Here is a 14319-nt window from a genome sequence, read left to right on the forward strand (position 1 = left end):
GTTAACAGCCTGGCTAATTGCTCCTTCTCTTTCCAAATGAAACTGTTATCACAGGGAGCCTGTCTTCTCAGGGTGACTCTGGTTCAGGTTGCAGGCACTCATGAGGAGGCCGTATTTAAATGCCCATTCCTTTCTCCCCTGTGGTGAAGGTAATATGCTGGAAAGGCTATCCCAGGGTTTGTCCTACAAGCACCAGCTGTGTGTGTTTTAATCAGCGTGGTTCAGTGCTAACCTGTTCAGTTCTGAACTGCAACAGAAGCTGCTTATGTAGCAGCTTTCTGTTCTTGAGCAAAAAAGGAAATAGCAGGACACCAGTTGAGACAAAATACCTGCCAGAACACTTCTGTTTAACCCCGTCGTTGGTTTGAACTTGGGGAAGCTTTAATCATCAGATCACTGATGGAAATAGAGGTAGCATCTAATGATTCCACTTTGAAGCCATTTACAGAGCATAAAGACCTGAAACCTTACTTTCCCTGGCCTTGTTCTTTGTGGTTGATCTCAGAACAGTGCCTGCCAAGCCTCTGAGGATGCAGAGGGGACTTGCAGCACTAGGAAGTGGTGTGGTCCAGACTTTAGGTATTGTAGTAACTGGCAGAGATTTAGGGTGCAAATGTGGGCTTGGGCCTAGTCTGAACACATGCTGTAGTCTTGCTCAATGAATATTTAGTGGCTTAAAGTGAAAACATCCATTAGTACTGTCCTTTTTGGCTAACTGAGGGTACGTGTAATCAAGTGCAAAGAGACTCTGCAAGCAAGGTATATGCAGCTTTAAAGTACAAAGTAATTATTTTTGGCACACACATGCAGAAAAGATTACTAGAATGTAGTGACCTATCTGCCTGAGTGTGCCTGCACCTTTAGCGAGAGACCTAAAGAGTCTTTGCTGACCAGGTGTGCATCAGTCAGGAGGAGAAGGAATCATAGAATGGTTTGGGTTGGAAGGGCCCTTAAGGATCATCTAGTTCCAAGCCCCTGCCAGCCACAGGGATGCCTTCCACTAGACCAGGTTGCTTAAAGCCCTGTCCAACCTGGGCTTGAACGCTTCCAGAGGTGGGGCAGTCATAACTTCTTTAGGTGACTTGTTCAAGTTGTTAGTATCCTCTGCTCCCTGGAATGAATCTTCTGTGCCAACACCTTCTGAAGCCACTGACACCACCAAAACTGGCTGGCTTCCTGCTATTTTCCTTCAGGAGGTCACACCTTTCCACGCGGGTATTTTCTTTTTGAATCTTTGTGCTGCTAATGATCCTACTTCTCTTTGAAATTTTACCTTCCTTATTTTGCTTAGCTCTGCACTGTAGCTTTTCTTACACTGCTCTCAAGTTATCTGTTTTGGCAGCAGTTTAAGTCAAGGCTGTGCAGCTGGGCCTGGAGTTCTTGAAACAGCTGAACCCCTGTGAGAAGTGTGGAGAATGTTGCACAGTCTTTATGGAAAATGAGGCTGACTTCTAGTTGGAAAAACTAGATCTGTGTGGAGGTCTAGTTGTTTGTTCAAAGCACTGCAGCTGTCTGTTAAATATGGTGGTGTTTTATTTCGTAGCTGGAGAACATTAAAGCTTTCCTCTGTGACAGCCAGAGTTTAATTACATTCTTGTACAAGGAAAACATAACTCTAAATCTCACAGATAAAACCCCAAACACTGGTTCCAGAAATGTTGGACTGAATCACCACTTTGTTGGTGTATGGTATGATGGAAGGTATCTGATGCATGACCAGAAAGATGTTTTATTTGTTAAATTCTTTTTATACCCAGTGAACTCCCACACAAGTTTATTGTAAACGTGGAAGTGTGTATATAAAAAAGAGCTTTTGTATTAGTGTCACACAAAGACCTTTGTTCTTTCTGTCATTTCTCTTGTGTACCAAACCAACCTACCCAGGTAAACAAAGTGTTTGTTTAGAGTTGCTCTTTTTACTGTTTTAATTTAAGTCTCTTACACACTGAAAGTTGATGGCTTAGCAGTTGGCTCTGATGCTTGCTTCTCTCATACTCTTTTAATTTTTATAACTGTCCTGAAATGTGTATCATGAATCAATGCCTGTAAACTCTGAATAAGTTTAGTGGAATTACTAATGTGCTTTGGTGAGCAGCATGTGGTTGTTGGTGTGAGAAAGACTAGGAGAGGTACAGGAAGCCATACTAAAACTGCTAGAACAAGTTCAGGGCATTTGTTATGTTCTGCTACTGTTTGTTTTGGTAAGGAACAACAAAATGAGAATCTGAACTATAATACTGGGTGATGTAAGCAGGAAAATGAAACTTGAGTGAATTGTTGCTTCATATATTTGAAAGAACCAATGTGAGGAACAGATGACATGATAACTGAATTGGAACCAAACTTCAAAGAAAATTAAGTGGTTTAGGAAATTGATAGAAATAAGAATCTGCCAAGGACCTTGAGGTATAGGGTCTGTTGTGCTTCAGCCTCATCAGTCCAACTTGCTATAGTATGTGGTGTGTGGGTAGGAGCTTCATTTTTGTTTACTGTTTATAGCGCTGTTTAGGAAATGTGGCCCACTGTTCTGCTCAGCTGTTCAGACTCATGAATTCCTGAGTAATTTTTACCACTGGCGGTGTTCAAGGCCAGGTTGGATGAAGCCTTGTGTTGGATGGTTTAGTGTGAGGTGTCCCTGTCCATGGCAGGGGGGTTGGAACTAGATGATCTTGAGGTCCTTTCCAACCCTAACTGTTCTATGATTCTGTGATTCTATGAAGTGCATGTCTAACCTGCAGTTAAAAGAATTCTGATGGTGAGAGATCTGCAGTCTGCATAGTTAGTCCTTTCTAGTTTAACTCTTACTGAAGTACTACATTAATCTGTTTCTGTGTTGTAATTCAAGCCAATGGTGATTATTCTGTACCCCATGGATGTGAGAATGCATTATCGCTGCTGTATTATTTTTTCCCCCCCAGAAATTCTCTAGCACCTGAAGATGTTTCTCTCATCTTCCCTTGTTTCTAATTTCTCATCTTACTTTCTGAAATTCTCTCCAACTGGTCACTTACACTAGTATGCAGTTGCTGCAGAGCACTTCATTTGCACGGGAGCTGAGCTGTGTTCTTAGTGAAGAAAACTCACAAGATGAACTATATGGTTTGAGTGGAGGAGTGAATGAGTTCTTAAATATAGCAAGGTTGCTCTATATAGATCAAGAAGTTAGTGATGAGCAGGTCAAATATTCCAAATCCATAAAATTTCACATTTAAATTAAGTCCATTTTGGTTGTAGTTTCTCATGAAAAAGAAAACACTGTAGTTGGTAAACCACCTCAACCGCGTGTTAAAAGGCATGCAGAGGTTTCTTGCTTTTGGCAGAAGCATGAAACACACATGAGCTAATGAAGTCTTTTCTGTGTAGAGCTTTGTCTCTTATTTATAGAACTGCAGCCAGACTGAACTTGAATCCACTGAAACTTTGGATGGATGAGCTAAATTACAGGTATTTTAGAATCTTCTATTATTAAACAAAAAACCAAAGAGCTATTGAAAGTCCCTTAGCAAATGTAAGTCATGACCATGGCCTCTTGCTGGCAGTAGTATGTGTATGCGCTTTAAAAGCATGGCTAACTGGTGTAGTTTCTTTTTTTACTTGTCTTCTGCTCATCCTGGGGAAAGATTGATGTTGCCCTCAGTCCTGCTTCATGCAAGAAAAGTGTAATGGGAAGTTTTCACATCAGAAGAACTGTTTTCATCAGTTCAATGCTTTTCACTGACTTATATTACTTTTAGCTAGTAGTATATTTAATCTGTTGAGAACTAATAGTAATCTTCCATTCCAGACAATGTTCAATAGAAAATTAAAACCTCTAACTGCTGAAAGATGGAGGATCTAACTGTCTTTATACAGAACTTCTTATATGTAGACAGTGAGTACAGTATTTGCTTTCAGATTTCTCTTTTCTAGGAATTTTTTCCTATGAATTTTAATTCTGATCAATTTTCTATTGTGAATGCTTCTTGATACTTTTCCCCTGCCATCTTACTCCCTTGTAGACATAAACATATCTGTTAATGTTTCCTGTACCATGTAGCTCATTCTCTATATTGATTAGGGTGTGGTAGCTGAGTTTCTAGTAAGCCAGTAAGTACCACATAATCCCCCTCAAAACTTGGGGTATTGGTATTTACGGTGTGACATCCTGTATCCCATTTAAATCAAAACCACATCTACATTTGCATATTTGTTGTGTACTTTTCTCTAGACCTTCTTTTATACAACATCATTTGAAGTTTCTATTCCTGGGTCACTTTTGTAGGCTGTCATCAAAACTTTTGTCAGTGTTAGCAGAATAATAAACATCTCTAACTGCATACTAGAACTGAGACTTCCCGTGACCATCTCCTCCTCTGACTGGTTTTAGCTCTGGAGAGCCTCTTAAGGCAGAGAATAGAAGTTTTTTTCTTTTAGTGCCTTTAGCATCTTGCAACAACATCTGGAAAGAAGGGAGGCAAGAATCCCATTTCACAGTAGTTCATTTTGAGCATTTTAAGCCTGTAACTCCTTCATGTTGTTTTCACTAGATTTAGGCAAACTGATGATCTGCTAAAATGGATAAAATAGTAGTAAGTCCAGAATAAGAAAGAAATATTTTGAAAGAGTTTTTAAGAGTTTTAGATCTTTTCCTGAAGAAAACTATGTTGATTTGACAGAACTGAACTATGTTACGCAAAGTTACGACATTGGTTCTGCAGAATCCTAAATAAAAGAAGAAAGAAAGCTATATAGACTATTAGATGCTAAATAATCTTTGAGTTAGTGATTGGTAGGCTTTGATTCTTGATGAGTTGAAACAAGGTCACTGGAAGTCATCTTACTGAAACTGACTAAGTGGTGGTGTATCAACAAAGATCTTGAGTCAGGCTGTGGTCAAGAAGAAAAACCTCAGAAATGAATTTCTGGCTGTGAATTTGTCTTGTGTTCATTCCCATGCCCTCCGTCCATCTGGGATGAATCAATCATCTGTCTTTGCCTGTAAACAAACTGTTAATTTGTGTTATAGGGTTGGCTCCCCTGGAGTTATGGCTCTAGCAAAACAGTTGAAGGGAATGATGCTGCTGCATTTTTCTTCTACACTCAGCTTTAATTCATTTGTGTAGGAAAGAACTTGAAAAACTTTCTTTCACCCCATCCTTGTGTGCGGCCATCCAGCCAGTTCTTTATCCACCGAGTGGTCCATCCATCAAATTGATATCTCTCCAATTTAGAGAGAAATCCTGCCTGACCAATTTGGTGGCCTTCTATGATGGGGCTACAGAACTGATGGAGAGGCGTAGAGCAGCTGATGTCATCTACCTGGACTTGTGCAAAGCGTTTGACACTGTCCCACACCACATCCTTGTCTCTAAATTGGAAAGACATCAATTTGATGGATGGACCACTCGGTGGATAAAGAACTGGCTGGATGGCCGCACACAAAGAGTTGTGGTCAATGGCTCGATGTCCGGCTGGAGACCAGTAACGAGTGGTGTCCCTCAGGGATCGGTGTTGGGACCGGTCTTGTTCAACACCTTTGTCAGTGACATGGACGGTGGGATTGAGTGCACCCTTGGCAAGTTTGCCAATGACACCAAGCTGTGTGGTTTGGTTGATACACTGGAGGGAAGGGATGCCATCCAGAGGGACCTTGACACGCTTGTGAGGTGGGCTGATGCCAACCTTATGAAGTTCAACCATGACAAGTGCAAGGTCCTACACATGGGTCGGAGCAATCCCAGGCACAGCTACAGGCTGGGCAGAGAAGAGATTCAGAGCGGCCCTGCAGAGAAGGACTTGGGGGTGCTGGTCGATGAGAAAATGAACATGAGGCAGCTTCACTGTGTGCTCGCAGCCCAGAAAGCCAACCGTATCCTGGGCTGCATCAAAAGGAGCATGATCAGCAGGTCGAAGGAGGTGATCCTGCCCCTCTACTCTGCTCTTGTGAGACCTCACCTGGAGTATTGTGTGCAGTTGTGGTGTCCTCAACATAAAAAGGACATGGAACTGCTGGAACAAGTCCAGAGGAGGGCCACGAGGATGATCAGGGGACTGGAGCGCCTCCCGTATGAAGACAGGCTGAGAAAGTTGGGGGTGTTCAGCCTGGAGAAGAGAAAGCTGCTTGGAGACCTCATAGCAGCCTTCCAGTATCTGAAGGGGGTGTATAGGGATGCTGGGGAGGAACTCTTCATCAGGGACTGTAGTGATAGGACAAGGGGTAATGGGCTGAAACTTAAACAGGGGAAGTTTAGATTGAATATAAGGAAGAAGTTCTTTCCTGTTAGGGTGGTGAGGCACTGCAATGGGTTGCCCAGGGAAGTTGTGAATAGTTCATGCCTGGTGGTGTTCAAGCCTTGGATGAGATGGTTTAGTGTGAGGTGTCCCTGCCTGTGGCAGGGGGTTGGAATGTAGATTATCTTAAGGTGCTTTCCAGCCCTAACTGTTCTAAGATTCTGTGATTCTGTTGTATGGTAGGAGAATGCCGGAAGGTGCTTGTTACTGTCACACTTTACTAAATGAAGAGATGAGTTTGTCGTTTAGCCCTGATAAGTGGTTGGGACTTAGCTGGAGAATAAAGTTCTCGAGTATCTATTGTCTGTCCTTGTAATGACTTTCTGTTTATTTTTCAAGGGTTTTCTCCTGATGCCTTAATCTTCAGTGTTTTGTTACAGTCAAATATAGTAACTTATAACAAAGTAAATCATGGCTTCTGCTTTGCATAAATGTTCTGTGGAACCCAACCTCCTATTTTAAAGCTTTGCTGAGCTGTATGGGTAAAATTGATCTTGCACTCTAGGAGTAAGAGTTGGAGTGCTTGGACTTTAATCTGAAATGTAATACTTGTAATGGTTTGCAGTAACCAAATAATTGGTTGCCATAGTCAAATATTTGCTGCAAGATACTTTGTTTTATCATTTCTAATCCTGTTTGGACTAATTAATGCTTTCCATATGTTACCCACTTTTATTGAATAATAAATATAGAACCTCTTTTCTCTTTCTAAAAGGCTTCTAACAAGAAGAAAAAGGAAACATGGGGAGTCTGTATCTTTATTGTAGCCATTGATCTGGATGAAATAACATTCACTTTCACAGAGCTTCTGAAAAGTATAGGCATGAAGTAAGTGAATTTAAGTGTGTGAATTTACTTTCAACAGTTAACTAGTCAACATTTTAAAGCATTGTGAATCTTTGTGCGTAGCAGGCTAGTTGATTTTAAAGTGAAGGTTACTCGTGGGAATTCTGAATGTTTTTGTAACTAGGAGGCTTTCTATCGCATTTTAGTTGAGGAAGCAATGATACTTGTTTGGTTCAGCTGAGATTGGCTGTGATTGTGTTGCACAGCTGATTATTGTTCTTGCTCAACCTAAAGTCTTCATCAGTTAAACTTGGTGGAAATTACATATAAAATATATTCCTTTCTTCCCCTTTGTTAAGATTTTCTGTAAGACATTTTTTCCAACACTAGGCTTAGGCTAAATCAAGAAGTGGAAAAAAATGTTAATCTTCAAATAGTTTGCCAGCATGTTGCTCTTTTTTCAAACATTTTAATACCAGACTAAATTTTGTACTTTTGTACATGCGTTTTGCTAGGAGATTTTTACTGTTACATTGTATATTCAGTAAGTTCATAACACAGGAATTAAGATTATAGGACAATACCTGCTTTTTAAGGTATATTTAGGTGGCAACAAGGTAAGCATACCTTGTGTTAGATTCATCTAAGGACAAAAATTTAGTGCTATCTGCCTAATAACTGTATTGAAAGCATATGCAGGAGCAGAGCCTGTCAATCCTCTGGGGCAGGAGGCTAAGGCAGAATACTGGGTGCGTTGTGGCAGTAGCCCCAGGCTTGGGCCAGAATATCCGTCTACTCAAGTCATCTGTTAAGATTAGACTTCTGCATGCCTCTTCTGCCTTGCATCATCTCCCAGAGCAGCAGTCAGGTTCTATATTTCTACTTAATCTTTTCAGTCTTGGCTGACTTGGAACCATGTGGATAAAATGTAATTGCATTTGTGCAGCGACTTTCATCATGTTCCACCTGAGTACAGACCAACTTGTGCTGCAAACTGAAAGAGACTTTTTCCCTCAGGGTTTCAAAGCATAAGCTATTACTCTGCTGGTTTTGATTTTAGCAATACTCAATTTCTTGTTAGCCGTGGGGTGTTTATCAGCTATAACGTCAAACTGGCAGAGATTTTTACCAGTCATCTTACTCTCTAGAACCACACAGATATATCTTTGAAAGCTTTTTCATTCCACAGTAAAAGAAATCCTAGATGAACTTCTGGCTGGGTTTATATTCTGTTTTTTAATCTGACAAAGGTAAAAAAAATCTGAATACTGTATTCTGATAAAGGATCAAAATATATTTGATATAGTTGCAATAGTCGAGTATATTTGATAGCTTCTTCATTAATTTTTAGCAACCCAAAAAGATTTTGGTTATGGATATTACAAGCTTAGCTTCTCTTGATGGCCATAATATTACATGGATGAGTAGGGAAAACTTTGGCCCACAGATAATAATATTTAGGAAGTGTGCAGATGTCATTGCCCTCAGTACCTGTTGCAAGACTTGAAATTCCATATAACTCAATGCAGTCATCTCAGTTTTTATTCCTGGGTGTCTCTTCAGCATGGATGGAGCCAAGGTTCATGTTGTTAGAGTAAGAACATTTCTGAAGTAGAACTTTTCGGTAGAACAGAAGGGTGGGAATGTCTGTGTTAGATATTTGTGCTTTTACTGGCAGAGCAAGGAAGAAAGTTGTGTCTAGTTAGCAAATTCTGACTTCCAGAGATAATACCTGTGCTAGCCAAGAAAATTTTCTTTCTGTAGTAGTCTGTATCGCAAGATGCCTCTGCTACCTATTTGAACAGTGTTCTTGCATCTGGAAGACGTCAAGGTTGGGCTGGAGGTAGACAAATAGTGTTTCCCGAGGCAAGGTTCTCGGTCACTGCTAGTTGTAGTAAGAATATGCTGCAGTTTTGTGAAGTAAAGCAATGGGTTTTGGTGGAGGTGGGTGGTTTTGGTGGTCGTGTTTTGGTTTTTTTTTCTGGTAAGAGTTACTTTGGACCATTCATTCTCAGAGTTATGACAATCTGTTGTATTTTTCCTTTTTCAGTGTATGCACGTTTTTCCAGTTTCTGAAAGAGGTGGATGTTAACATGGATACTGTAAGCACTAAAGTTGATAGCACTGTATCAAGGTTGAAAAAGAAGTATGATGTATTACTTGCACTATACCACAAGTTTGAAAGGTAATATGTGTTTTATTTTGAAATTGTGAATTCTTTATGGCTATCAACATTTAACATTTTAAATGTTAATGTAAGTACATTTAAGTACTTATTTTTCAAACTGTATATTAGAAGAGACCTTTTAAACTCTATGCACTAATATTTACAGAACAGTGAAGTGGAACTGTTTACATGCATTGAATAAACACATCTTACATTTTACTCTATTACAATGCTTTGTTAAACAATCCTCCTGTTGCAGTACAAACAATAGTTAAGAGTAGCATGACATTAAGCTTTCTTCAGAGACAAAGAGAATTGTTATACTATCTAATATTTCTTTTATTCAGTGGACTTTCTATTTTTACCTGCCCACCACTCCCCAAATCCTGATCAAAGAGTTTCTTTCTAAGGAGCTCTGGAAAGAAAAAAAGCACAAAGAAGATAGTTTCTCTGCCTCCTATCTGGAACTGAAGGCTGTTTGTTCCAGTATCTAGGAGTGTTGCAGAGCCTGCTCTATTAGCAGTTCTCTCCTGTAATCAAGGAAGATCTTCCCAAGTGTTTTAGCTGACCATACAATAAAAACAAGAAGTACATTCTCTTTGTACAGAATAAATTGAATGTGTGTATGGCAAAGTACTAAGAGCTTTCTATGTGGAACTTGAAAATCAGATGATTATCAAGTGGATGTTTTTTTTGAAATGCCATTACTCTGAGATGGTAGGTTGCTGTACTCTGTTTTAACTTGAAGACAGATGATAAAGACACTAGAGCCTTTTACAGGCAAGTAAGTGTTAGCACAGATGTGTATTGGCAAGATCTGATAGCCTCTGAGACAGTTTTTTAATTGGTCTGTGAAATTCTCCATAGCCTATACCAGTAGAAAACTGTTTCATATTAGTAAACATTGAAACATTATTCCTTGGTGCTTTTATTGTTTGATACCAGTTGCTTCAGAATGCTGTGGTATTTCTCACCTACAGAAATCAGAGTCACTGTAATGTTTTGCCTTTCAAACAACAAAAGGCTCTCAAATATCTCTTAAATGGCCTTTGAAAGGGGTAGCAGGCCACCCCTTGGTAGTTTATAGAATCAAAGCATAAATGTGATAGAAGTTTTTTGTCTTTTCAAAGTCCAGTCAGTCACATTCACTGTTGCCATGGGTGTAATGTTTATATCAGAGTATATTTGTAAAGTTTATTGTTGTCCTGAAGCTTATGGAGTTCTATGACAGTTTCAGGTTTTTGTTGGGTTTTTTTTACTAATTGCAAGTCTTTCTGGGCTCTTAAAGTGCCATTGCAGATTTCTGCTGGCATGTTTTTGGTTTTGTTCCTCCTCCAACTCTTTCACTTGCTTAATTTTTTGAAACTTAATTTGCAGTAAGTTTCTTTTTCAAACAGGATTTGAAAGGATTTTTTTTCTCCCATTCCAGGGAAAACCAGGGGTTTTGTTTTTAAACAAACTGAGTCTTTCTTGAAATGACATGTACCTAGAATAATTAGGAAGCAACACTGAATCACAGGGCTTGCACTGACACTGCAGAAATAGTGAAGATTTTAAAATGCTGTTTTATAGTGTCTGCACAGCTGTAGTACCTAACTTTGCTGTGTTTTACAAGCCGCTGAATAACAATGTACATACACATTTTGTCTTTTGGAAGAAAAAGAATATACCAAAGTAAAACTGTTTTGCTGTTGAAGCTTTGACCTGGGCAGCGGCATCATTTCAGCTCTGGCAGGGCTGTGGTTGTTCTGTTGTCAATGTGTTGTCCAAGAGTCAGCACTTTTTTTTTTTTTTTAAGCTAGGCTAATGTTCTGTGAGCCCCATGTTCTTACTGCATTGAAGCCAAAGATATGCCGTAGTTTGTTTTCAGAAAAGTGTTTTAAAATAAGAATTTATTTTTCTAGGACCTGTGGCCTGATTTATCTGGAACAGCCTAGTAGTGAGTAAGTTCGACTTTCCTAAATTGTGTTTAAGATAAGATGTAAAACATGTCAGCATTTTATCCTTTAATACATTAAGGCTGACCTATGTCATAGTACATCAAGGATTTAATTTAGATTTAGTGTAGACTTTGAATTTCAGTGAGATGAGGAGAGCCACAGAAGTGATAGACATTTGATTACTTCCTCCATGAAGGATTGCCATTCTATGATGGGTGTCTTGGTATGATGGAAATGGAACATTTGGAGAGTGAGGTTCCTAATTGTAGCATCAGATGAGTGGATGAATAGATGCCTTTGCAACTCCCAAATGAGCTTGAGTTCGTTCTGTGACTGGAGACAGGGCATTAGTCAAAGGCACAAGAGAGAAAACAGCTTGTAACAGTGAAGTGAATTATCTACATTCACTTTCTTTTCCATGGATGATACAGACATTTCCTAATTCTTGAATGGCTTTACAGAACTTCCTGTTCTTCAAATGTGTAGTTACATTTATGTAGGGAATGGAATGACATTACTAATAAACTTAACTGTATGGGAAATGTTGCATGTTGCCTTGAGTTGTTCCATAGACAGTTAATCTGTGTCTCTACAGGATTTCTGCTGAGCTCAATTCTGTATTAGTTCTGAAAAATTACTGGATTACTTTTTTGCTGGCAAAAGGTGAGTTTTAATTAAGAGTTATTTTAATGAATATTGTTGAAGTGAGTTTGTGAGTTTGTTTTACATGTCCAGCATGAGGTTAGCATCCTTATTACAAATATGCATAGTTACAGGCCCAGAATGTTTAAATTACGTGGCTTTCGTAACAGCCAAATTGCATGTGAAGGAGTATTACTGTTCTTTTCAACAGCATGTAGTTCCTGTATATGAATATATCCGTATTTAAGCTTTCTAAGGTATTTTGTTTTTTTTTTTTTTTTTTTTTTTGTTTTTTTACTTTAAAGATTGGTATTCTTTGAGTCTATTCCAAGGTGCTTTATATTCCGTCAGTATTTTCATAATGGGTGATTCCCTGGAAAGGTTGGCAGATTACAAGATAGTAAATCCCTGAAATTATGTCCTTTGAACCGTTCTTCCTTGAAAAGGCAGCGGTGCCAGTTAAAGCTGAGTGATGAAACCATTACAGTGTTTCATTAAGTCCTGTCTCATTGTTCTACTCCTACAAAAAGGAAAGAATCGTGTATCTTAATTGCTGCTTACTCCAGGCCTGTGTAAATTAACAAAGTGTATGCATCTCTGCCATGGAAATAGGTCTTGGATCAGCTAAGCTTCATGGAGCTTTTTCACTAGAATTCTCCAAGCATAAGCAGAAATCAAAACCCACAAAGCTTTTTTTTCTCAGCCTGCTTTTTTACTGAGAATAAGGAAAGCTAAAATTTACCAGCAAGTAGTTGAAGTCGGAGGGGCTCCTGGGTGATGCCTGGTAGTTCTGATTGATAGAAAATAGTTAGGAAAGCTTCATGAGGAAATAAAGCATAAGTAGTGGTCTGTAGATGTATTGAATCCCTGTTGGCATTCCAGATTTCTGTGGTGAACGCCATCCAGGGATGGCCCTGTATCTTCTCTGGCATATGAACCATAATTTGGGAACTGTTGGAATTACATAATTCTAAAAGTTCTAAAAGTTAAATATGTGTGACTTCTAAGTCATTTCATACATGCGACAGGCTGAACATACAGTGTGATAGCATGTTTTGACTTTCTCTTCACTATGTGCTGTCGGCTTCTTAGCAGCTTTCAGAAAGCTTGCATAAGGCCACAAGAAAGAAAGCAAGGAAAAATTGCTCAGAAATGAGAGGTACATATAGGTAAAGTAGTCTACACAGTTACTCCTCTGTAGTAAAATGAAAAACCAGGAGCAAGCACTGAAAGGTAGGGATTCTGTGCCCAGTAGGTATGTGTATGCTATCTCTAAAGCAGCAAACCTCTTAAGAAGCACAAGCTTGAAAATCAAAAGCCTTTAAAGAACACTGGCATCCTGTATGATGCTTTCTGAATTCTTATTATAGTGGTTTATTAAATAAACTTCTGAATATTAATTTTTTTCAAAATTACTTTTAAAATTAAGACAAACATCTCACAAAGGTTTTCTTTACATTTTTATACATTTACAGGTAAAGTGTTACAAGTGGAAGATGACCTGGTGATTTCTTTCCAGTTGCTGCTGTGTGTCTTAGATTATTTTATCAAACTGTCACCTCCTGCTATGCTCAAGGAACCATACAGTAAGCTTTTCTGGTTTTGTTCACTTAAGTAGAACATAAGTTAGTTAAATTTCTATTAGAATCATGCTAACATTCATAATTAACGTAATAAAACTTCTTAAGCTTATTAAAATGGATTTTTTTTATGTTTTAGTTCAATTTAGATGATAGTGAACTTGAATTAAACTATCTGAACACCACAGTGGTTTTAGTATAATTATGCTTTTTCTTTTTTTTTCTCCTATTCTTACCATCCCTTTGCTATATTCTCTCCCTGTAGAAGTTGTTCGGGGGCTTGTTAGAGCAGCAGTTTTACTTCGGTAAAAGAATTCAGGTTCTAGGTAGATAATGATTGAGAACTATTATTTAGTTTTCTTTTGAGTTACAAAATGCAAAGATAGTGCTATGACTCTTATTTCGTTGACGTGTAGCCACATGATGACAGCAGAAATGTATGAGATACTGAGTGATACAGATGTTTAGAAGAGTTCTGTGATGGATGGAAAACCTAATTGCAGTGGTAGCTGAAAATAGAACAGTAGAGATAAAATGCAGATAGCTTTACTTCTATTGCTTCCCTTTTGTTAGTAGGTGGTGTCTCTATTTTAAGGAAAATACAATGTCTCTTCACTACAGAATCTTCTATTCAGCAATAACTTTTTATACAGTCAGGTTTTATACCTAAAACCTGGAAATCCTGACTGAAAAGGGAAGCTAAGCATTTATGGTAACTTTCAAAGATAGAATTCTATTTTTGTTCAGTATATTCTTTTGCAAGCTATGGAATTCTTATTTTGAAGTATTTGGAGTCATAGTATGTAGAAAACAATTTTTTTATACTAATTAATTTATTCTCTGCTGGGTTTGGATGCAACACTAATACTTATAAGCACTGTATAACACTAAATCTGCTTGCTTTATTTCTTTGCTTCACAACTAAATATCCACT

At 38.6% G+C, this 14319-nt stretch overlaps 1 protein-coding gene across 4 annotated transcripts in view; it reads left to right on the plus strand.

The window, feature by feature from the left end:
• Positions 1–14319, plus strand: part of RB1 (RB transcriptional corepressor 1) — a 77313-nt gene that overhangs the window by 2134 nt on the left and 60860 nt on the right. For all 4 annotated transcript variants that reach the window (XM_065678244.1, XM_065678246.1, XM_065678245.1 and 1 more), the window contains exons 3-7: positions 6986–7098; positions 9107–9241; positions 11128–11166; positions 11759–11826; positions 13281–13391. In XM_065678244.1, coding sequence (XP_065534316.1) covers positions 6986–7098; positions 9107–9241; positions 11128–11166; positions 11759–11826; positions 13281–13391 — 466 coding nt within the window. The remainder of the gene's footprint in view (positions 1–6985; positions 7099–9106; positions 9242–11127; positions 11167–11758; positions 11827–13280; positions 13392–14319) is intronic.

The sequence above is a fragment of the Lathamus discolor genome, chromosome 4, assembly GCF_037157495.1.
Source record: "Lathamus discolor isolate bLatDis1 chromosome 4, bLatDis1.hap1, whole genome shotgun sequence".
NCBI classification, from domain to species: Eukaryota; Metazoa; Chordata; class Aves; order Psittaciformes; family Psittacidae; genus Lathamus; species Lathamus discolor.